Here is a 26,935-nt window from a genome sequence, read left to right as displayed (position 1 = left end):
TCTATTACAAAACTTTCAATCGTCTTCTTCTCTGAAACTACAATTCTGATTGACTTCAAGCTTGGTATACAGCTTCTTTATGATGATGTCAACAAAAGTTAGTGAAATTATTTGGATCCGGATCTGATTCTGGATTTGGTGCAACTTTGAAAAATTTCCCCATTATAAGAGATAGGAAATGGATCAATGCAATAACTCAGTAAATATAAATGATATCCAGTGTAAATTTCTACAGTCCAGCCCTGATGGGGAGATGACCAAAACGTAATGCCCACATGCTGATCAGGATCTTCTTCTGGATCCTGGAACTTACGAAAAATTTAACATGGGCTCTTATGGGGAAAAAATTTCAATCGTCTTTTTCTCTGAAACTCCAGTTCTGATTGACTTCAAACTTGGTATACAGCTTCTTTATGATGATGTCAACACAAGGTATTGAAATTATTTCCATCCGGATCTGATTCTGGATTTGGTGTGACTTTGAAAAATTTTCCCATTATAACAGATAGGAAGTGGATTGATCCAACAAGTCAGTAAGTATCAATGATATCAAGTTGGAATTTGAATTTTTTACAGATCTGATTGGAATATGACCAAAACATGGGCTATTTCTGTAATATAATAAATACACATAACTGGGTGGTAATAAATGGCATCTGGATACATTTCCCAAAGCTTTTACTTTGTCCGGTAAGCTACAGGGCCATTGGTCCTATTTTTGAAAGTAAGAAGGCAAAAGCAGCAAACAAGAACAGGAAAATACTCATAATGGCAGCCAATAAAACATTACAAGGACAATTCACTCATCCACGTCAAAAAAAGAACAAATATTTAATTTTAATGCCAAAATTTTATAGTATCCTAAAATGAATGAAAGCCTCTGACTGTCCGAGCATACATGTAAAAATGTGGACGGTGTGATCAGAACAATTGGTATTCTGTTCTTTCAAGTGTAAAATGGCCATTGTCCTCTTCGGTGATGTTATCATGACTGTGGTGTTAAGGCCTCAAAGATCACCGCTGGCATTGCTCTGCAGCTCTCTGAAATGCAGCAGGTGCAGCCCTTTCAACAACAATGAGTGTTTCTGATTTTAGACCCTCTGAAAGATAGGGATCAGGGAGTTCTGCAAGGGTCATTGCTTTTATCAGATGAAGGTGGCAGCTGACAAGACCAAGTGCCTGTCAGCTTCACTAGTCAAACAAACAAAAGAGACTTTTTTTTTTTTTTTTAGTATGCTTTAGTTGTCAGGATTTAGCTTCAGAGAAAAGAGAACCAGATCTTTGATAACTTGTGCACACGTTATTGAAAATGTATGGGCGTCCATCAAAGACACAGGCCTGTTCGGTGTTTAAGAGCGATGGAAGAAAAGGATTGACGAGGAGGTAACAACTGGACGACTGGTTAAACAAACGCTCTACATTTTCCAGGCGAGAACAGATGGACATTTACCATGATACTCTTAATCATCTTTTCTGTTTGATCCTGTACTATGGGGTCATAGTACAATCATAGTACAGATAGTACATATATGGGGTCAGAGGTCACACTAACTAATGACTTTAACCTTTAGAGCCCATTTAGTTCTTTTTTTTTTTTTTTTTAGTCTCTGCACATATTTCCTATATTTCCATATTGTATCTGAACAAAAGATAATAAGAAACATATATTTTTGCACATTTCAACCCTGACAAACAATGATAATGTTGGAAAAAGACTGTATAAGCATCAGAAATTACAAAAAAAAAAAAAAAAATTATTGTAGGAGCAGTGGAGATATATCTTCGACGTGGCACTCAACCCACAATTAAAAACAAGTTAAAAAGGAAAACGCAACCCAGTATTAGACAACACATAAACACATAGAAGGATTAACATTTCTGCCATATATAGACAAAAGGGGCGGAGTTAAAGGAGCAATAGCCAATGCTAAAAGCTAGATTACTGATGTCAAATACTGTGGAATAAAATCAGTCTTGTTGGTGAGACCTATTAACCGTAACTACAGTGGATATCTGTCAGGAAAGATGTGTTTTAGAAAATAAACAAGCTCCATAAGGCCCATATTAAGATGCAAAAACAAGTATAATTAGTAAAAAAAAAAAAAAAGTACATAAAATATAAATAGAAGAAACAAAAAAATGGGATATATATGTGTGTGTATGTATATATATATATATATATATATATATATATATACATATATATATACATATATATATATATATATATATATATATATATATATATATATATATATATATATGTGTGTGTGTGTGTATATCATCATCATCATCTTTATTTGCAGACTTGGGAGTCCATTTAAAAACAAACAAACAAGCAGCATAACAAGCATATATATATATATATATATGAAATGTGTGTGTGTGTGTGTGTGTGTGTGTATGTGTAAGCCTTTTATTTGACCTGAGATCTTATTGCCAGGAAAAATAATACAATGAAAACAAATGAAACCAGAATGATACCCTGAAAAAGACTGACTGACACTATGTTCAGACAGCAGGTCTTCATGTACAATTCGGATTTTTTGGTGAAATCCAATTTTTTTGTGTGCTTATTCCTATTACACATTAAATAATAATAGTAATAATAATAATAATAATAATAATAATAATAATAATAATAATAATAATAATAATAATACATCACACTTATATAGTGCTTTTTTGACACTCAAAGATGCTTCACAAACAAACAAAACAAAAGGAACAAAGAGAACAAAGGGGCTCAAGCAAATGCAAAATGAAAATGCGACTTCTATCAGTTTGGAATATGAACTGAATATGACCCTGAAGTGACCCGCATGCACAAAACAGGTCCTGACGTAATACGTGACCACGCAGGCACGCACTGTGCTGAATTGTGATGTTTGTCGCACTTCAGTGACGTAAAGGTTGGATAAATGTGACCTGCCTGTTCAGACTGAAGTGTCATTGCAAAATATCAGATATATATCAGATTTAGGACCACATATGAAAGTGGGCTCGGTCAGATTAGTGCTGTTCAAACTGTCTTTAACAGATCAGATACAGGTCACATACGGGTTAAAAAAATGGGCTTTGGGCCACATTTGTCTGCAGTCTGAATGTAACGATGGTTTTAACTTTTAGCCTCTTCTCCATCAGTGTCAGTTTGGAGCTAATGTCCTTGCTTCATCCTTAAAGCACAAATTATCTCCTGATATGTCTTGATTCATCTGATCGTTTTCTTTTTTTTTTTTTACATGTGTTTCAGCCTGATTAAATTTACAATTACCAAATGATTACTGTCAGTCCCAAATGAGGCGATGAATGTACTCATAATTACTCATTCAGATTTATGATTATACAACAGAAGTATGTCAGCCGGCTTTGACATGCTGTGACATATTTACATCTCTGATTTAGCGAAAGGAATCGGTGTTTTGTCCTGACAGTATTTTGAGCTTTGACTAAATGAAGTCAGTGGAGCTGTCATTTTTTAACAAGATGTTTTTTCTTTTTTTCTTTCTTTCTCTCTCTCTTTTTTTTTTTTTTTTGACAGGCTGATTCCTTGTCATCGCCTGCTGCACATTGAAACTGTCACTTCCCAGCTGTCACTCAGGGATACTCTGGGTTGTGTCAAGTAATACATACATGTAATATATACATATATGGATCAGGCAGGTTACAGTTCAGTCTGCCGTTCACCGCTTAGAAAGAAAAACTGCAGCTAATTCCAAAAGCATTAGCATTTTCATCGCATACATGACATTAAATTTAAGAACCCCAACCCAGTGCTACTTTTGTGGCAGTTCCAAAATATTTTTTCTCTGTATTTAACTTTTAAGTGATTGGTCATCATTTATTATAATATTATTTTCTGTATTTTGGATTTTTTTTTAGTAAAAATCAGGTATTTTTCTATATTTCATTTACTGAAAAAGTCTGTTTTCTCTGTTTCTGACATAAAAACCCTCAACTTTAATCTGAGCTTTACTGATAATGTAGATGTTCATAACAGCTCAGATTAAAGTCGAGGGTGTTTATGTCAGAAACAGAGAAAACAGACTTTTTCAGTCAATGAAATATAGCATTTTCATTGTATTAATTATGTTAAATTTAAGAACCATGACCCAGTGCTACTTTTGTGGCAGTTCCAAAATATTTTTTTCTCTATATTTAACTTTTAAGTGATTGATCATCATTTATTATAATATTTTTTTCTGTATTTTTGCTTTTTTCTGTAAAAATCTGGTATTTTTGTATATTTAATTTTCTGATATAGATGTTCATAAAAGCTCAGATTAAAGTTGAGGGTTTTTATGTCAGAAACAGAGAAAATAGACTTTTTTCCAGTAAATGAAATACTGAAAAATACCAAATATTTAACAGAAAATGCAAACTACTGATAATGTATAATAGAATAGAATAGAATAGAATAGAATGCTCTTTATTGTCATTATACATTGTACAATGAAATTGGGGGAGCTTCTTCATATCAGTGCAGCAATATTAAAAGAGACAAAGAGAAATAGTGCAATTGAAAAAAAGTACAATACTATAAAAGTGCAAAATGCTCTATATACAATGTGCAATAAGGCGTCTGAGGTAGAGGGGTTAATACTGCAAATATAGATGTTCATTAAAGCTCAGATTACAGTTGAGGGTTTTTATGTCAGAAACAGAGAAAACAGTCTTTTTCAGTAAATGAAATACAGAAAAACACCAGATTTTTACAGAAAAAAAAGCAAAATACTGATAATGTAGATGTTCATGGGTTTTTTTTTTCTGTAAAAAATCTGGTATTTTTCTATATTTCATTGACTGAAAAAGTCTGTTTTCTCTGTTTCTGACATAAAACCCCTCAACTTTAATCTGATCTTTTATGAACATTTACATTATCAATAAATGAAATATAGAAAAATACCAGATTTTTGCCAAAAAAATGCAAAATAGTGATAATGTATAATACTGATGTATAATACCAGATTTTTACTGGGAAAAAAAATGCAAAACACTGATAATGTAGATGTTCAGGTTTTTTTCTGTAAAAATCTGGTATTTTTCTATATTTCATTTATGGAAAAAATCTGTTTTCTCTGTTTCTGACATAAAAACCCTCAACTTTAATCTGCTCTTTTATGAACATCTACATTATCAGTAAATTAAATATAGAAGAATACCAGATTTTTACAGGAAAAAAATGCAAAATACAGAAAATAATATTATAATAAATGATGATCAATCACTTAAAAGTTAAATATAGAGAAAAAAAATATTTTGGAACTGCTACAAAAGTAGCACTGGGTCATGGTTCTTCAATTAAATGTCATTTATGCGATGAAAATGCTATATTTCATTGACTGAAAATGTCTGTTTTATCATTTTCTGACATAAACACCCTCAACTTTAATCTGAGCTTTTACGAATATTTACATTATCAGTAACTGAAATAAAGAAAAATACCAGTTTTTACAGAAAAAAAGCAAATAGTGATAATGTATAATACTGATAATGTAGATGTTCATAAAAGCTCAGATTAAAGTTGAGGGTTTTTATATCAGAAACAGAGAAAACAGACTATTTCAGTAAATGAACAATAGAAAAATACCAGATTTTTACAGAAAAAAACATGAACATCTACATTATCAGTGTTTTGCATGTTTTTTCCAGTAAAAATCTGGTATTTTTGTATATATAATTTATGGAAAAAGTCTGTTTTCTCTGTTTCTGACATAAAAACCCTCAACTTTAATCTGCTCTTTTATGAACATCTACATTATCAGTAAATTAAATATAGAAGAATACCAGATTTTTACAGGAAAAAAAATGCAAAATACAGAAAATAATATTATAATAAATGATGATCAATCACTTAAAAGTTAAATATAGAGAAAAAAAAATATTTTGGAACTGCTACAAAAGTAGCACTGGGTCATGGTTCTTCAATTAAATGTCATTTATGCGATGAAAATGCTATATTTCATTGACTGAAAATGTCTGTTTTATCTGTTTCTGACATAAACACCCTCAACTTTAATCTGAGCTTTTATGAATATTTACATTATCAGTAACTGAAATAAAGAAAAATACCAGTTTTTACAGAAAAAAAGCAAAATAGTGATAATGTATAATACTGATAATGTAGATGTTCAGAGAAGCTCAGATTAAAGTTGAGGGTTTTTATGTCAGAAACAGAGAAAACAGACTTTTTAAGTAAATGAAATATAGAAAAATACCAGATTTTTACAGAAAAAAACATGAACATCTACATTATCAGTTTGTTGCATTTTTTTCCCAGTAAAAATCTGGTATTTTTCTATATTTCATCTACTGAAAAAGTCTCTTTTCTCTGTTTCTGACATAAAAACCCTCAACTTTAATCTGCTCTTTTATGAACATCTACATTATCAGTAAATTAAATATAGAAAAATACCAGATTTTTACAGGAAAAAGTGCTAAATACAGAAAGTAAAATTATAATAAATGATGATCAATCATATAAAAGTTAAATATAGAGGAAAAAAATATTTGGAACTGCCACAAAAGTAGCACTGGGTCATGATTCTTAAATTTAATGTCATTTTTGCGATGAAAATGCCATATTTCATTGACTGAAAAAGTCTGTTTTCTCCGTTTCTGACATAAAAACCCTCAACTTTAATCTGACATTTTCAGGAAATGAAATCTATCATTAGCTGAACATAAACCCAGTGTGTCCATCCACTGTCATTGATCCAACTCCATGGGTTTTACTGGTGAATCAATGTTGTAGAAGATGATGGTGTTTCCACGGTAACTACGGAGCCTCTGAACATCCAAATGGGTCATATCTGATGACCATGAAAAGATGACATTTGCATTTTACACCAAATATTTACATGTATTGATAGGATTAATGGATCAACAGATATTTAACATTTTCTATCAGTAAATGTTTGGTCGCAGGTGGATGTTTGGGTCTTTATGGGTTAATATTTCTCTGTTCTTTGACATTTTTTTAACATGTAAGAAACACAGGGGCTGAAATCATGGATAACTGGTAATGGGAGCAAACTTGGGAAAGTTGCAAAATTGGCAGAAGGTCTTGAAAAGCAAAAAAAAAAAAAAGTCTCCATTAAACATGTGCCAGGAAATGACAAGATGTCATTCCACACCAGGCGGTCCAGATGAAACTCCACAGAAATAAAAAAAAAAACCAAAAAACAAATAAATGAAAAAAAAAAAAAAAGGATGCACAAGACTAACAGGAATCTGAATCCCAGTCACGTTCAGCCCAGGCTCGAGCTGAACATAAAGAGAATCCTTGGCCACATTTAAGACTCCAATTTAAGGAAGTGTAAGAGAGTCGACAGCTTCATTATGCAGTGTCTAAACTCTGTCCAGAAAAGTGGAGATATCAGCTTCCAAAAACTCTGCATCCAACGTCTGGAAGGGAAATTTCACACGTACTGCAGCTACAGCCTTGCAGATGTAACTTCAAATTAAACTGGGGGTAAAATGTTTTGTGGCATTAGTGTTGTGGTCGAGGTTTGCTTAAAGGTCCAGAACGTAAGATTTACCAGCCAATTTAAGAGACTCACAATCATATGCCTCCTTCAAATCCCAATTTACACATTAGATGAAGGAAAACTAAGCCTGTGACCATCAGGAGATTGTCCTCGCTGTGTTGTTTTGTGTGTTTTTATAATGTTTTGTCTTTTGTCAATTGTCTTTCTTGTCACCTGCCAATGAGACTACAAATGGGTCATTCCATGGCATTTATGTCACTGACCCTGGTGAAATTGGGTCAACTGACCAGCTCCATCCAATTTCCGAGAAGTCTTTACTACAGGCATCAACCTGAGCCAGTTCTGGGAAATCTATAATTATTCTATCTGAACCATCATGCAGTTCCACAGCCTAGTTCAAATATCTCAAGTATTATCATAACTTGTCCAACAATCAATGCCATTATACTGTTAAAAATGCCATGTACACCTACGTTTGTATACAGTTTGAAGAAAATATAGTCATGCAGTAAAAAAAAAAAATATTAAAAATAGAACCAGTTCCATCCCAAAACTAAAAATTTGTCCACAACATCTTGAAACATATATGAAGACATGGTCAAAATTTCGAAATGTTCATTAACTGGCCACATGGTAACTTGGGTGCTCAAATAAAGAGTATTTTTGTGAAAAATTGAAATCGACCTATTTTATTCATTGCCTCACGGCAACACTTTTCATTGAAATGTAGTCTTTTTGCAGTATATTGTTGCATCTTGACCATAAGAATCCATGCAAAAAAAACCAAAAAAGGTCTGTACATTCATCCATTCTGGCACAGTGCAAGCCTGAAGAGAGAGGACATTTGGAAGAATTAGCCTTTTTGCCTGATTTCAAGGCCTCATGGACCAAACATGAAGGCACCTACAATTATTTTGATGCAAAATATGGTCTTTTCAGGCGGATTTCACCCCAGACAGTAAGTTTCAGCAGTGTGGATGGAATACCTAAGGAGATATAGCTCCTCAAAGTTGGCCCAAAAGCAAATTTGCAAAATAAAAAAAAAAAAACAACAAAACATTAGTTTTCAAAGGGTTGTATCTCCTAAACTATTACAGATATGACATTAAAATTTTGGATGTGTTTGTTTATCTGGTAGGTGAACAAGTGTGAATTTTTTCAGAATTTTCTGAGGGGGTCATGTGGGGCACTTTCTGAAATCTGGTTGATTTGGGATGGAATGACCCAAATGGAAATTAGCACTGTTGCTACAATCTGACATATTTACAGCTGCAATTGTAGATCACAGGTGTCAAACATGCGGCCCGGTGTCCAAATCTGGCCCACCAAAGGGTCCAATCTGGCCCCTGGGATGAATCTGTGAAGTGCAAAAGTTACACTGAAAATACCCTGAAGACATTAAAAATCAAGGATATTAAAAATAATTTTAGGCCAATTCAATCTAAAGTGGCTCAGACCAGTAAAATACTATCATAATAACATAAATAATGAAAACAGCTAATTTTTCTCTTTGTTTCAGTTTTTAAAATGTTAAAATTACACAAAAATGTTTACATTTACAGACTAGCCTTTTACAAAAATGTGAATAACTTGAAATGCCTTAACAGTACTCTAATTTTACTAATATTCTGCCAGTTACTAAATGTTTTGTGTATTTGTAGATCCACTGTGATCTGTACATTATAATGCACATGTATAAATTATAAACTAAGTATAACTATATACTAACTATATTGTTAAAATTGCGCTTTTTTTTTTTTTTTTTTTAAAGAATTTTCCAGTTCGTATTTGTTCATGTTATGTTCATGTACTGTTCGGAGATGTTAACATTTTCATTACGGAATTTGACTTTTTTTCACTCAAAAACATAGAGCAAACTTTGGAGTTGACATTATTTATAAGTTGTTATCCTATTATTCATATTATTATACTGGTCCGACCCACTTAAAATATTAGGCTGTATGTGGCCCCTGAACTGAAATGAGTTTGGCACCCCTGTTGGAGATGATCATTAATATACACTATCCCTAGATAGATAGATAGATAGATAGATAGATAGATAGATTTAGAGGGATCTGATTGCAGATACTTGAAAATAATATTTATAATTATGTTCACAACAATATTTTACACACGTATTTATGTGTTTTCTTTTAATTTGTCATACTGATAATACATTTTCTTGTACATATTGGACAAATTGTTGTTCTAATTGCGTTTTAATAGAGAGGTTTTAATACAATGTTTTTCAACCTTGGGGTCGGGACCCCACATGGGGTCGCCTGGAATTCTAATGGGGTCACCTGAAATGTGTAGTAATTGATAATATTAATTGAAAAAAAAAACAACTTACTAATAAAAAATATATGGTGACTTGAGAGAGACGATCCCAATCCATTAAAGACATGACAGACTGTGAGTCTGAAACTGAAGCACTGTGGTTCTGTTTATCTGTCAAATGTTCATTGTGGTCAGTTTCAGATGCTGCAGCTCTTTCACAATTCATAGTTTGAGTTCTTGTTTGTTGAGTATTAATTGTCAGCCTTGGAAATCCAAGCTGGACTGACTGTACATATCCTGACCAAGGAAAATCAAATTCTCACTTTGTGCAGTAATCTACACCTGGCTTTTCTGCCTCCGTCCATAATAATATACATTATATAGACTAAATGTCCTCTAAAATTAATGTTTATATGCAACATAGTCTAGCAAACTATTACATGATCAAAAAGAAATTAATTTTAGCAAAAAAAATGTTTTGAATGTCTGGGGTCGCCAGAAATTTGTGATGTTAAAATGGGGTCATGAGCCAAAAAAGGTTGGGAACCACTGTTTTAAAATGTATATATATACAGGGTGACCCAAAAAAATGGGAATTTTTGAAGTGCGTATTGGCAGACATGAGCAAGTGGCAGCACTGCGAGACAGTGACCTTGAGCAAGTAAACACACCCCCATTTTAGTAACCATTGGCGGCTGTGTGAGAATTGTTTGGTAACCGTGTGATCTCAAGATTCGGTAACGTTCCCTGGCCCCCTAGATTGCCAGATTTGTCTGTTTGTGATTTTTTCTTGCGGGGCTATCTCAAGAGTAAAGTGTACACGACTCGACCAAGAACTCTGGATGAGTTCAAACAGAGAATTCAGGATGAGATTCACAGTATCCCAGCTGAGATGTTGCAGCGGTCAATGGGGAATCTCAACAGCAGATTTCAAGAATGCATTTGTACAGGAGGACGCCATCTACAGGAAGTAATTTTTAAAAAATGAAAATTCCATCATTGTTTCTTAAATGGGATGTTTTAAGGTTTCAGTTACTAGGAATAAAATATTTTTCTCCCATCACTCTTGGTTTTATTGGATTGTTAAAAAAAGTTCCCGTTTTTTTGTGTCACCCTGGAGACAGAGAGAGAGCGAGAGAGAGAGAGAGAGAGAGAGAGAGGGGGAGAGGGAGAGAGGGAGGGGTGTTTAATGTTTAAAAGGATCCCCATTAGCTGCCACCAAAGTAACAAGCTAATCTTCCGGGGGTCCACACAGAAGGACAACACAAAACACAGAACATAACAATACATGATATGCATGACAATCATAATTCACATTATTAACAATGCAAATCTTAAAATACTAACCATTATTAACTTAATTAAAAACATAAAACATCATTAGAAAAATATAGGATTAGTTATTACATTCATGAGTTGCATCCATCAAAGAAAATAACATCCACTCCCCTCCATACAGGATCTACTCAGATATTTAAATAGTGCCTTCTCAGATGATACTTGAAAGATGATTACCATTCAATCTACATATGTTCAGGGGGCAATTATTCCAATAATTGATGGCACGATAATAACTGTCCTCTTTAAAGCATTTGAGTTAAGCATATGTGTGTGTGTGAGTATCGTACTGACAATTTCTTTTCTGCTGCTTTTTTTTTTTTTATTATACTTGCATGGAGCAACTGTAATACACAATTTCCCCTGGGATTAACAAGTATTCTGATTGATTCTGATTATCAACAGTGTACAATTACACAATTATCATTTTTAATCATCATTTTCCAGCCCAATTTTAATCCCCCCCCCTTTGGCCTGTACTCATAGACCGGCCTTTATTTGTCTGTTTCATGTTGCTCAGTTTTTAGATGCATCTGTGTGCACTAGATATGTCATGTTTGCTTCTAATTGTGGTCGCCGAAGGTCAAAGTTCAAGGTTCTTATGAATATAATATCCCACGATGGCTCGAGGGGAAATCCTTAAAATGTAGAACAAACATTCTCTTGGGTACAAGAATAAATCAAAACAGTTTTGGTGGTTAAAGGTCAAGGGTCAACCCCGCGGCATTAGATACTAGAAAACCTGTTGTTCATCAGAACCATTGGGAAAACAGAAGTACTTGTAATTGATTGTTCATACGGCGTATAAATGTCTGTTAAGAATGCTAAAATGTGGTTGCACTGTAGGGCGTCTCAAAAATCATTTTTCTTTTGCGATCACGGTGTTATTTAAACCAGTTAATCTCCAACATGATAATTGCTCCCCCCTGCAAAAATGTCAACAAAATCCGTCAATGTTTGACCCCCCCCACCACCACCACAAAGTCTGAAGGGCCCGTCAAAAAACACCAAAAAAGCTCATTTTAACCCAGAAAATCACATATAATGAGGTCTTAAGTGTCCACAAATTGCTTTTTCTGATATTGTACAGCGTCTCTGTAATATCAACTTCATAGATTATTGTATCAGGTGATATATAAGTGACAATAAGGTGATTTTAAGATAAAATAACTCAATTATAGGCTAAAAACTTGAAATAGAAGAAAGTTCAGAACAGTAAATCTAGTTGAACACAATGTCTATTTTCTTAACCTCCTTTTCAGCAAAATACAGGTTTTGCTAAAGACAAATATAGCTGAACACTTAAATAATGAGGCTAAATACAAGATTTAAGGTTGCATAAATCAAAGACTTTAATGATGACATGGTTCTGATAATCTGGACATACTTTTATGCATGTGCATTTCACAGTTTATTCAGATATTACTCACTCTATAGTTTCTCTTCCATTTCATTGTTGAGAAACTCTGGTAGATTGTTTCTGTGGGAACCAGACACTAAGATGATGATCTCTCTATGGGCTCCATCCATGGCTGCATTGGCATCATCTTGGATGTCCTTAACACCTCTTTCTGCAGTATCGTTAACGACAGATGCCTCCGAGACATTCATTCATTTTCTGAACCCGCTTTCTCCTCACTAGGGTCACGGGGGTCGCTTGGAGCCTATCCCAGCTACATAGGGGTGAAGGCGGGGTACACCCTGGACAAGTCTTAAGTTCATCACAGGGCTGAACATATAGAGACAAACAATCACATTCACACCTATGGGCAATTTAGATTAACCAACTAACCTATCAGTGCATGTCTTTAGATGGTGGGAGGAGCCAGAGTACCTGGAGAGAACCCACGCAGACATGGGGAGAACACGCAAACTCCATGCAGAAAGGTCCCACCCCTATTGACTGGTGCTGGAATCAAACCCAGGACCTTCCATCTGTGAGGCACGAGTGCTAACCACTGCACCACTGTGTCGCCTGAGACAATAGCCCTCATTTCTCTGTACTGCAGTTGTCTTGCCATGGCTGCTTTGGTTTCTACACTGTAAGCCTGGATAAGTAGAGTTTACTCAAAAAATTTGAGGCAAGTGATTGCACTTAAATGATTTGAGTAATGATCGACTAATCAATTGGTTTAAGTAGGTTCAACTTTAATGCTAAAAGTACTGAACTTAAACGATTAAGTAGAAAACACTAAAAGACAAGTTATTTGTACAGTCTACTCTTGTTAAACCGCCCGCCGTTATACCGCCATTTTCGCTCACCGCCGACCAAAACCATTGCACAAAAATCCCCAATGCATTATTCCATTAGCTACCGCCATTTCCGCCTATCGCCATCCGCCAGCCCAGTTCCATGCACAAACAACACTTATTCCATTGATTTCCCGACCGTTATACCGCCAGTGTGATTGCCATCGAGTACACATAAATTTTAACAATGCACTGAAACAAACGCGCCAGACGCTGATCGCGACAAGCTACGAGTAGGTCTATGGAACGGCCACCGTTCATTTATCGCAGAACACTCAGTAGGTCAGGATGTCGGGAAGAGGACGTGGGATTAAGCCAAAGCCTCAAGATGATGGGGTGTCATTTCCCGGCACGGTATAATAATGCTTAAAATGTTTCCCCACTTTAAATGATCCCTTACAACATAACAGAATCAAGATTTATTTAGAAATGCAATTAGAACGGGTTAACGGAGGCAGCATAGACATCATATAGTAAAGACATGCACATTATGGACGCAACCCGTTGTAACGCCATTTTCGCTATACCGCCAATTTGGCCGTGAACGGAAGTTGGCGGTATAACAAGAGTAGACTGTACTTTAAATCTGTTGTAAAATCAACCCACTATCTAACCATTCAACTCAGGATTTTAGGTTACACTGACTAATTTTCTCAATTGCAGCCAGATTAATTTATCATTGATTAAACAACTTTTTTTAAGATAATCAAACTCAAAATCCTACTCCTGACCAAAATAGTTATGAAATTGCTCAACTTAGTATATTGTAGCATGGTTAGATGGTAGCTCAGTGTCATTTGCCACTACAGGAAGTGCTTTTAATTTGACAAGACATCTAGATTTCCATTGAACAATAACAGATTTAGATGAACAGGAAAGCCATTGTTCTTCCTATGGCTCTGACTCATGGTGCAGCTCTACAAAAATACAAAAACAAACACAAAAAGGCCAATAAACACTTCCATACACACATTAAATCCAAATCAACACTAACACCACAACCCCGCTGAACCCCTGCACATAAAAATAACACATTTTCAACAACATGCCCAATACCCACAATGCAATGCGAAGATAAAAAGGTGTGGTCATGACTAAAACTTAGTGATTTAATTCCATTTATCTTAAACTTTTTCGTGCTTTCAACTATGCCTACAAATTAGTAGAATATACTTAACATTTTATAGTAACCATTTTATAGTAATCATTTAAGTGCATTGTAATTAAAGCATTTTAGTAAATACAAATTCCGGGCTTACAGTGTATTGTTACTTCTTTATCAAAGAGACTTAGAGATAAGAGACTCAGTCAGGTACCACATGTGACGCACTATGGATGTCTGTACTTTAGGCACTTTAGTATCCATTAAGCATGGTAATGCATTTAACAAACAGAATTTTTGGCGTTTTTTGACATTTTTGATGGGCCCTTCCTACTTTGTGGTGACGGTGGGGTTAAACGTTGACGGATTTTGCTGAAATTTTTTGGGTGGGCTATTATCATGTTGGAGATTAACTGGTTTAAATAACACCGTGATCTGAAGAGAAAAGTGATTTTTGAGACGCCCTATTGCGCTGACAAAAACCCGAGGACGAAACGTGGCGACGCTAATACGGATGTGATTTTTTTTTTTTTTTCCAGCTGTATATTTTCTAAAACAGTGAATTGTTTAGCCAACTGTGGCCGTTGAGAGCGGGAATGTGGTTTACACCTCAATTGTGCTGATTCTCAGAAAGATAAATGATTTACCCGACTGCGAAGTAACTGCTAATTGCTTCGCTTATCAATTTCCCCCAACTCACAATATCTTTAATTTCACTTGGAGTCCCATATCCTGCTTCTCCTCTGAATATGCAATACAGTAATTGCCCACTCTCCATTTGCAGATAGTGGTATTTTTGCAGCTGACAAATCCCCAAGGGGCATATAATTATTCCTCAGTTTTGCTCAGTTCCTTCATAGCACTTCATCATGTAGTGCAAAACACTCTCCATCTCCTTTTCCAGAACTGGTTTATACTCTTATTGAACTTCAAACGTCCCATATTTTGCTTTTTTCTTCTCTTTTTTTTTTTTTTTTCATGCATTATATTGTATCTGTAGAGCATTGGTTGCATTGGTATCATGAGTAATTATATTTGTGGTACAGTACAGTAGTTTTAGATAGAATGCATTGATGATCAGTGTCGTTGAGAGAACTAATTATGTGTGTAATCTGGAGTTGTTCGGCAATTTTTTTTTTTCAGTAGTAGAAGTGACAACACATCGGCGTATCGCTCTTGAAGTCGGTGGAAGTGATGAATAGTGACAGACTGAGCTGTAGTTTACATTTCAGAGACATTATTCTCACCCTCAGTGGATTCTTGGGTGTAAAAGAAGCTGTTTCTCCTGTGTTCTGTTACATATTCCACTTGAAACCTTCACTCTGATGACAGTGATTCTCTGAATAGCATATGCGGCGCATCTGTGATTCATTTCTTACTGAGCTAGATTCGGTAAAAGTCACTGTCTTCATCAGTCGCTTCTTCTGCACAGCCGTCTTGATGTATTCTTTTAATGTTATTGTCACATTAAGTAGTGAGTAATTTGTAAATGGAAGTAGATTTGGGTCACACACCTCGCAGTATACGTGCATATTCTCCTGTAGTGGAAGCTCAGAGTTAGAAACACATCCCAAATACTGTGTCACTGTTTACTTTTTAATTGGACTCAGATGTCCGGGAATCAGGACACTACCTTATGCTGCCGTCTCAACACTTTTTATTTGTTTTCATTGGCTGTTGAGTTCCAGTCGTCTCGTAGCTCAGGGATCGTAATTGAGTGGTTAATTAGCAAATTGATTTAATATGTTGGAAGTGAAGGGTTTTAAAACAATGGGGTACATGTGAGAAGGCAGAAAAAAGTTAATATTTAATTATGTAAGTGTGGCATTTAACTGAGTAATGTTTTAAAAAATGATCAGAATAGAATAGAATATCCAACTTTATTTATAAAGCACTTTAAAACAACCACAGTTTACCAAAGTGCTGTACAGAAGAATAAAAGTACAGTAACAAATTAAAGAATAGAACAGAATACAATAGAATAGAATAGGCTTTATTGTCATTGTGTGTTTAGTGAAATTAGTTGTGCTACTCCAGTCAGTGCAAACACTATGAACTAGGCCCAACAAAACCCGCCCCTCACACTTATTTCACCCATTATAAGTAAATGGGAAGGGTTTCCCCTTCAAGGGGTGGGGTAATTAAAAAAACAAACAATATTTTAGAATATATAACAAATTTAAAATTCAAAAAAAAAAAAAAAAAAAAAAAAATTAAGATGTAATAAGAAAAAATAACAAATTGTACAAAAGTATAAAAGAATAGAATTAAAGGAATGAAATAAAATAGACATAAAATATGAATAGACGCAACATTTGCAATATTAACAGTGGGAGTATTTCCATAAAAAATATTTAACCTCCTGACACCCAGGAAATTTCACCAAAGTACAAGCTTTTTTTTTTTTTTTTAATTTTTTTTAGTTTTTTATTAAATAAGTGCCTATATTAGAAACATCATGATGCAACAGTTTTTTCAGATGCAGTTTCTGAAATGTTTACTTCCACCAGGAGGTATTGTGATCACTTTGCTTTGTGTGTTTGTTTGTATGTTTGTTTGTTTGTAAGCAACTTCACGGGAAAACTATTCCAACCATCTTTACCAAATTGTACCCACAGATAGGCCTAGGCCCTGGGACCACCCCATTACATTTTGGACCAAATAGGCCAAAGTTCAAGGTCACAGCAAGGTCACAAAAACTCAAATTTTCCTATCTCTCATCATTGAGCAATTTTCAAAAATTCATAAAAAATTTAAAATGATTCTGATTAGCCTCCAATTTGATCCACCTGTAGCTTATAACAACATCTTGTATCTGGCTCAAAATTGTCCACATCCACTGTGGAATGTGGACTCTGTGGACATTTCACTTTAACATTGAAAATCCCATTTACGACACATTTTTCATTATAACTCAACAAATATTGATTGGAATTTAATATAATTTGACATACACATGACGGGTACCAAGCTATAACTTTTTCTGCTGTATGGAATAACCTGGAAACTGTTTAATTTAAAAAGAAATAGTCGATCCACACATGCACACCGTTCGAGGTGCTTGGCAGAAGTTTGCGTTCTCTGAACACTTGTTATGGAATGTCCTTTGTGGTGGACAGTTGTCTTTTGTTTTTTGTATGAAGTTGTGAAACTCTTGTCCACAAATGTGGACAGAAAACCCATAGCTGGGTCTGAGGAGGTTAATGAGAATTTTGATGTTTTGTAATTTTGTTGCACTAACTGTGTAATAACAATAAAGCCTACTTTTTTCTAGAACTAATGTTTTTGGGACTTTTCAGCTTTATTTCTGTTTAATTAAATGCATTGGATATAAACAATTACATGTTAACAGGTTTCCATTCTCGCTGTGTTTCCTCTTTTTTTCCAGACTTTGCCAGAGCTGTCGCAGCGCGGCCTATATCCTACGCTGCAGTATTACGAATGAAATCCGACAGCTCTTCGTCACTGCTCAACTCGCGCAGCAGACCTCGACAACCGCACGGTGGACTGGCGACTCCTGACTGGCCTGGTTTTTCCAGTCACCCCCTGTCAGCCCTGAGCCTGCTCAGCTCTCAGGAGGACTACAGGAGCGAAGGTAAAACTCACAACCGCATGGAAAAATGCAGCCGTCGCTTTGGTAACGCTCACATTCACACAGACAGATATTCTCCTTTTTAACCCATAAAGACCTAAAGGTGACCGGTGACCGAAACCATCTACTGATGTAAATGTTAAATACCTGCTGAGCCACTGATCCTATCAATACATGTAAAGAATTGGTGTAAAATACAGTTTGTCGTCTTTTCATGGTCATCAAATATGACCCATTTGGACGCCCAGAGGCTCCTAGTTACCATAGAAACACTGTCATCTTCTACAACATTGTAGAAGATCAATGACAGTTGATGGACACTTGGTTTATGTTCAGTTAATGACTGATTTTGTTGAAGAAGTCACTTTTTCTTCAGTTTTCTCTTTTTCTCACATAATAATAAACTTTACTCTTAGCTTTTATGAACATCTACCTGGTCATTAAATTAAATACACAAAAATACCTGATTTTCAGTGGAAAATACATAAGATACTGTATAATAAATGGTGACAAATTACTTAAGAAACATTAAATAGAGAGAAAAAATCATTTGGGAACTTCCATAAAAGTAGCACTGAGTCTTCATGGGTTAAACAAAAGCCTAAGTAGAGCATTAACTCATACAGACCCAAACATCCACTGAAGACCAAAATCATTTACTGATATTAAATTCACTAATCGTATCAATACATGTGAATAACTGGTGTAACATACAGTTATTCATCTTTTCATGGTCATCAGATATGGCCCATTTGGACGTTCAGAGGCTTTGTCTTTATCGTGGAAACACCATCATCTTCTACAACATTGATTCATCATAAAACCCGTAGAGTTGGATCAATGACAGTGAATGGACACATTTGTTTTTATGTTCAGTTAATTATATATTTTACTAAAAAAAGTCATTTTTTTCTTCAATTTTCTCTGTTTTTGATGTCATAATAATCAACTTTACTCTGAGCTTTTATGAACATCTACATGATCAGTGAATTAAATATAGGAAAATACCTGATTTTGACTGAAAAAATGCAAAATACAGAGGATAATGTTATAATAAATGGTGATTAAGCACTTCAGAGAAGTTAAAAATACAGAAAAATTCCTTTGTGAACTTCCACAAAAGTCACTCTGGGTCTTTATGGGTTAATGGTAGATTCTGTGACTCTGCTTTAGTCCTGGATATTAAACACCACACCTGTTCAGACACTGTGGTTGAATTCAGAGTAAAGAGGGTCCACTCAAACCACGTTTTAACACTGGTGTAATTGGTGTCATTTCTGTTCTTCGGTTTTGGTGATTGTTAAATCAGGGTCGTATTTCTTTCTGAAGCGCAGTAGGAAAGTTTCAAAAGTCTTAAATGTGTCTTGCCTTAAGCTGTAGGAGATATGGAAGGTGAGAGTCAGTGAAGAGGAGCTTCATTTGACATCTTCCTCCCTCAGAAGAGCTTTGGATCCTGTTCTAAGTCTTGAATTTCACTCTCCGCTCTGACCAGCCACCTTTTACTCACTTATTCCAGGACTGAGAATTGGCTTTTTCAGGCAGGTCTTTGTGAACGATAGGTGTCTCATGAGCAGAAAGGACACTGTGCTCACCCTGCTGATATGAACCAAATGTTAAGGAATGGGACACGCCGTGGGTTGGATAAACCTGTGCACATATGACTTGTGCTTTGTCTGCACACTGTCAACAGTCCGCCACACTGTCGCATCACCTTACGTGCCCGGGCCTCCTGCCTGTTCAGATTTGGTCTGGAAATGAATTTCACCGATCCATCATCGCTGTGCATGGTCTGCAGTGACCAGGGTCACGCCCTCGGTGAAATTGAAGTGGGATCATGGCAATATCCAGCTCTGTCTGTGTTCCTGTCAGTATAGAACCTATAGATGTGATGGATATCTTTGTCAGAAAAGAAGATTTAAACACCTCAGCTGCAGCATGGAAACACCATATCATAAATCTACACGGGTCACTTCCTGTCTGGACTTAGGGTCTAATTACACGTTAATGCTTTTAACCCTTTCGTGCAGGAATTTTGAGAACCTTAATCAAGATTTTTTTTTTTTCCTGAGTGTTTTTATTCCTCTTTAGGCATGAAAAAAACAGGCCTACAGAAAATTTTCTTATGAATCTTTTTTTCATGGAGTTGCAAAAATGTCCACTCAGCTGGACACCATGCATTTAATTTTTGAAGCAAAGAAACATGTATTTACTGATGGTGTGTGAAAACTATGAAATAAAAAACTTGTTTAATGCTAATTATAGGTCATTCATTTCTCAGACAGGGGCAGTTGTTTCTTTACCTGCTTTACTAGTTTGTCTGATAAATGAATCATCCACAAAAATTATATGTGGAAGAGAGTATGAATCTTTACCAGACATTTTTAATGCTACTGATCTGAAGTTTTCTCACATTTTAACATGCTAATACCAGTCATTACTCACTTCATGGAGATAATATGCAAAAAAAAAAAAGTTGGTTTTCAACAAATTTTTAGGTGGTTTTGGGGTGATTTTGGGTGGTTTTAAGGTGGTTTTAAGGTGGTTTTAAGGTGGTTTTTGGGTAATTTTTGGGTGACTTTTAAGTGTTTTTTTTTTTGCATGATTTTTAGGTGGTGTTTACATGGTTTTTTTGGGTAATTTTTGGGTGGTTTTGGGGTCATTTTGGGGTGCATTTTAGGTGGTTTTTGGGTAATTTTTGGGTGATTTTTAGGTGGGTTTTTTTTGGTTGATTTTTGTGTGGTTTTAAGGTGGTTTTTAGGTGTTTTTTTGGGTAATTTTTGGGTGACTTTTAGGTGCGTTTTTTTTGGATGATTTTTAGGTGGTGTTTACGTGGTTTTTAGGTGTTTTTTGGGTAATTTTTGGTGGGTTTTTAGGTGGTTTTTGAGTAATTTTTAGGTGGTTATGGGGTCATTTTGGGGTGATTTTTAGGTGGTTTTTTGGGTGATTTTTGTGTGGTTTTAAGGTGGTTTTTGGGTAATTTTTGAATGACTTTTAGGTGTATTTTTTGCATGATTTTTAGGTGGTGTTTACATGGTTTTTAGGTGTTTTTTAGGTAATTTTTGGGTGGTTTATAGGTGGTTTTTAGGTGTTTTTTGCGTAATTTTTAGGTGGTTTTGGGGTCATTTTGTGGTGATTTTTAGGTGGTTTTGGGGGATTTTTGTGTGTTTTTTAGGTGTTTTTTGGGTGGTTTTAGGTGGGGTTTTTTTGCATGATTTTTAGGTGGTGTTTATGTGGTTTTTAGGTGTTTTTTGGGTAATTTTTGGGTGGTTTTTAGGTGGTTTTTTGAGTAATTTTTAGGTGGTTTTGGGGTCATTTTTGGCTGATTTATAGGTTGTTTTTGAGTAATTTTTAGTTGGTTTTAGGATAATTTTTAGGTGAATTTGGTGATTTTTGACGAGTAACTTATCATGTCTACATGAAAAAAAAAAGACAACTTTAAAAAACAAACAAACAAACTGTTAATTACAGACTTATAACAATAACAAGCACTTGATTTACACTTAAACATGTTACTCTAGATCAGGTTTATCAAGAACAGCATAGTTACAGTAATGGTGTAAATGTCAGTGTATGGGATGTTGCATAAGTGTCCACTGTGTCGGCTGATATGGAACGAAAACAACAAAACTCATGAATGTGCAAGAGAACAGCTGGAGAAGAACTGTCCACTGTAGTGACCACTGTGCATGAAAGGGTTAATGTGGGATTAATCACATCATGGAAACGGAAATCTGAGGTCTCTGCTGAATTAGCAATCAGGATGTTAGCACACATTAAAAGTAGGCAGGAAACGAGGATAACAAAGTCATATCTGTTTGTCTTTGTATCGGCCATTTATTTAGGCTTTTCTTTCTTTGTGCCTCTCGCAGATGTTTCTGTCTTTTGCTGACAGCATTATCACTGTCGAGCCATAAAATCACTTACATCTCTGTAACCAAGGTGAGAGTAATGCCTTTCCATTGTCAGCACTGACAAGAACATTATACCGCTGCACTGGATTGATGTTCGCTGGATAAAACGGTTGCCAACAAGTAATGCACCTATGGTGGCTTAAAGGGAATATTGCTTCTTTGGCTGCAGGACTGACAGATGTTCATGACATTTCATATGAGATGATTTAATGAACTTCTCCATTTGCTTTTTAGACGCCGAGTTTTAAATGACTGACTCATATTTCTTCTATTGTGAGATGTGTCTCGTTGCATAATAGGGTTTATATCAAGTATCCATTGAAATAATCAGTGCTGTACAACGTACTTCCAAACTGTAATCCATTACAGATTACTTGTGATTGTTTTTTTAAAGGGGTCATATTTATCTAAACCCACTTTTATTAGTCTTTGGTTCATTTATTTGTGTATTTGGACCCTAATAGTTCATACAGTTTGAATTTGAACCCTCCAGGTGCTGCAAAGCTATCCTCATATTCATTTTGGCAAAAATCGAGTGGATTTCTACAATCTGTTTCAATTCCTTTTTAATTTGTTACATTTTATAACTAGTTACATCACAACATTTGCACATATAAGGTCCAGACTTCTGATGAACATTTCTGAGTACGACATTATTGTTTATCAGCAGCAGCGATTGTTGTAAAAACTGAAAATATGTCCAAACTTTGAGCCGATTACCGCAAATGTTCAGTTGTTGGTTGAATTAACGAACACAAGTGGCTGATCGGGACAGAAAGCACAGTCAACAACCTGGAGGGGGTGGAGTCATGTACATTTAAAGGGCCAGCGCTCAAAATGATGCTTTTTGGGTCATTACTCAGAAATAGTGTTGTAGGGACGAGAGGTGTATACGTGGAGGCACATTCCACCATAACTGGCGTGAAACTGAAAGTGAAACTTAACTTTGGACGTCCAACGCCCGGCTTCTGTGCCCCTTTTTACTCCAGAACTTACATGAAATTTTCACAACTTCTAACTTATATCTACTGGGCCCCCTGAATTTATCATGTTTACCCCCCCCAGCATTAAGGGCTCGCAGTCTTGCTGTTTTGTTTTGTTTTTTTCATTTGAGTAATGAAATTATGGGTGAAAAGTGTGTTGTAACAGTAGCGCTGTTCAACATGTACCGAATAAAATATTACTGAAAATTGATTAGTAATGCCTTACACTACTGCATTACAGAAAAAAGTCATCCATTACTGTAATGCATTACTTTTGTAACGCATTACTCCCAACAACATTCATTAATTATTTTAACCCTTTCATGCATATACTGGTCACTACAGTGGACAGCTATTTTCCAGCTGTTCTCTTATATATTCATGGGTTTTGTTGTTTTAGTTCCGTATCAGCCAACACAGTGGGTGCTTATGCACCATCCCATAATACACTGCAATTCATACCATTACTGTAACTTTGCTGTTCTTGATAAACCTGATCTGCAGTAACATGTTAGAGTGTAAATCAATGGCAAAAAGTTTTTTTTTTTGCATATTATCTCCATGAAGTGAGTAATAACTAGTATTAGAGTTAAAATGTGAGAAAACATCATATTAGCAGCATTAAAAAAGTTTTTATTTCATAGTTTTCACACAGTATATCAGTAAATATATATTTCTTTGCTTCAAAAATCAAACGCATGGTGTCCAGCTGAGTGGAACTCCATGAAAAAAAGGTTCATAAGAAAATTTTCAATCACATTGTTTTTTTATGCCTGAAAAAGAAATAAAAGAAATAAAATAGGAAAAATATCTTGATTAAGGTTCTCATAATTCATGCATGAAAGGGTAAATGACAGTTTAGTTCACAGGTGTCAAACATGCGGCCCGGGGGCCAAATCTAGCCCGCCAAAGATTCCATTCCGGCCCGCAGGATGAAAGTGCAAAAATGAACCTGAACAGTCAAAGTTGTCCAAATCATTTTAGTTCAGGTTCCACATACAGACCAATGTGATCTACAGTAAAAATAACAACACAATAACCCATAAATAATGACAATGACAAATTTTCTTTGTGGAAAATTATGTGTAAAAAATTGAAGTGAAAAAAATAACATTACACTGTGAAAATATTTACATTTACAAACTATTCTGTCACAATAAAATGCAAATAAATACACAAATAAAACCGAAAATGAACAACCTGAAATGTGCAATTTTAATAATATTCTGCCTGTTACTGAATGTTTTGTGCATTTATGGTTCCACTGTGATCTGTAGTTGTGTTAATAATAAGAGATGTAATGTTGTAGAAATTGTTCAAATTTTAGTTCCAAACTCCAAAATTTTAACAATATTTTGCCTGTTACTAAATGTTTATGTAACATTGTGTGTAATGTACATGTATAAATAATAAGTCGAGGCATAATATTGTTAAAATTGCACTACTTTTTCAAATGAAATTTCTGTTTTTTCAGGTTATTCACATCTGTTTTGTAAAATGTAAATATTTTCATAATTTAATTGTGGGTTTTTTGTACTAAAACAAAAAGAAAACTTGGATGTGTCATTATTTATAGATTATTAAGTCATTATTTTACTGGTCTGGCCCGCTTGAGATCAAATTGGGCTAAATATGGCCCCTGAACTAAAATGAGTTTGACCCCCCTGGTTTAGTTGGATCCAGTTAACCCTGAGTGGAAGAGAAACCCCCAGTATTTGAAAACATTCTGCTCCATTGTGCACTTTTGTCTAATTAGACGGGGTTCGGTGGTTTTACCGGACCAGGCTCTTTTCGTGTTATCCAGCACAAAACATTCAAAGTAGACTTCACCAAGTTTTTGGCTCTGATTTGAGCGTGTTTACATCCACATCAAATGAACTGTGTGGGGACTGTAAACCCTTTTAAGCAGTGTCGACCGTTTTAAGCAACATCGAATCCAACACATGCTCAGTTGGATCGAGATCAGGAAACTGACACGGCCAATTAACACCAGCACCCTGTTTTTCGGCACAAAGTTTCCGATCACTGTCCTAAAATAGGAAATCCCCACAACGTGTAATACATGAACACGAGTCACACACTATGTAGTTTCCGCTGTTAACCCTTTAATAACAGCAATGTCACCGGCGCTGCATTTTGCACTTTACAACATTCAAATTACTGTAACTCCTGAACAGTTTATGCTATCCACAAAATTCAAATGGCATCGGAAAGCTGAGATTCTGAGCTTTCCAACACTATATAACACTTTATGGCAGCTATGTAAAAGGTACTGTTTCAGAGACTTCCACACAGGCTAAAAATCGCCTGGGAATAAGACAAAATATGAAGTCATAATATGGATACTGACTGTTCAAGAGCAAAAAGCATGTTTGAGCAGATGTAAAAGAGTTAAAAGTTTATTTCTGCAATCTCTACAGTTGTTTCTGATAATAAATATGCTAAAATTTCAAGTCAGCTTTTTTTCTTTTTTACTAAAACACACTGTTTTAAGCATTTATTATTTAGAATAATAATTGTTAGAGCCATTTTTTTTGTGCTTCAGTTAAAAATTCATATTTATATTTCGATTTGAGTTCTTAGTAATAATTTATGTATATTATATGAACGTTGAGTAATAATAGCATAAGTCTTGACATCATTGTGTGATGCAATCCTATTGGCTGCTAAGATTATATAAACGTAAAGAAAGAGAAGTGGAACCGGAAGCTTTGAGCCCAGGAGCATCACAGTCTTTTGACCGTTATGTCATTTAATTTAGAAATTCATCTTTTGTTTATATCAGTCTAAGTTTTAAGTAAAGACCACAAACAGAAAAGTTGGATTCCAGATCCTTTGTTTACTGATATGTGTCACGTACAGAAGAACTCTGAGGTTCACGGCTATTGAGTTATACGCTGCACTCACAATAATTAATGAACAGATATTGGAAGTTAAGTTCCTCCTGAAAACAAAGGTGCAAAAAAATTGGCAAAAAACAACATTATCTGACACTTTTCTTGCAATGAAGACACTTAGGCGTTCTGTTATGATTGGCATTCTTAAAAGGGTTAAGTTCCGACCACTATGGTAGGATAGTATTTTCCACTACTTGTCATATATAATTACATTTCACTATATTTTACCTCATTTCACTGAAATGTGACATTTTTTATTCCAAAGAAACCATGAAGACACCTAGGTGGCCTGTTAGAACAGCAGTCTAAAAAGGGTTAATAAGAAAAACAAATCTTAAAACAAGTTGGGGGTTTTTTTTGTATTTTTTTTACTAAAACACGCTGCTTTAAGCATTTATTATTTATAATAATGATAATTAATGAACAGATACTGAAAGTTAAGTTCCTCCTGAAAACAAAGGTACAAAAGAATTGGTAAAAAACATTTTCTAACACTTTTATTGCAACGAAGACTCCTGAGCTTTCTGTTATGATGACAGTCTTAAAAGGGTTAAGTTCTGACCACTATAGTAGGATAGTATTTTCCACTACTTGTCATATATAATTACATTTCACTATATTTTACCTCAGTTCACTGAAATGTGACATTTTTATTTCAAAGAAATCATGAAGACACCTAGGTGGCCTGTTATAGTGGTAGTCTAAAAAGGGTTAATAAGAAAAACAAATCTTAAAACAAGTTTGTTTTTTTTTTTTTTTTACTAAAATACACTGTTTTAAGCATTAATTATTTATAATAATGATAATTAATGAACAGATATTGAAAGTTAAGTTCTTCCCATAAACAAAGGTACGAAAGAATTGGTAAAAAAGACATTTTCTGACACTTTTATTGCAATGAAGACACTAGGCGTTCTGTTATGGAGACAGTCTTAAAAGGGTTAAGTTCCGACCACTATAGTAGGAGAGTATTTCCACTACTTGTCATATACAATCATGTTTCACTATGTTTTACCTCATTTCACTGAAATGTGACACTTTTTATTGCAAAGAAACCATGAAGACATCTTTGGTGGCCTGTTATAACACTAG

At 34.9% G+C, this 26,935-nt stretch overlaps 1 protein-coding gene across 1 annotated transcript in view; it reads left to right on the top strand.

Moving 5' to 3' along the window:
* cntn5 (contactin 5) overlaps positions 1 to 26,935 on the top strand; it is a 513,272-nt gene that overhangs the window by 171,519 nt on the left and 314,818 nt on the right. The window contains exon 3 of the mRNA XM_030151777.1: positions 17,849 to 18,055. Within this exon, the coding sequence (XP_030007637.1) occupies positions 17,849 to 18,055 (207 nt within the window). The remainder of the gene's footprint in view (positions 1 to 17,848; positions 18,056 to 26,935) is intronic.

The sequence above is a fragment of the Sphaeramia orbicularis genome, chromosome 13 (genome assembly GCF_902148855.1).
Source record: "Sphaeramia orbicularis chromosome 13, fSphaOr1.1, whole genome shotgun sequence".
NCBI classification, from domain to species: Eukaryota; Metazoa; Chordata; class Actinopteri; order Kurtiformes; family Apogonidae; genus Sphaeramia; species Sphaeramia orbicularis.
This window is presented reverse-complemented; position numbering and strand designations above follow the sequence as displayed.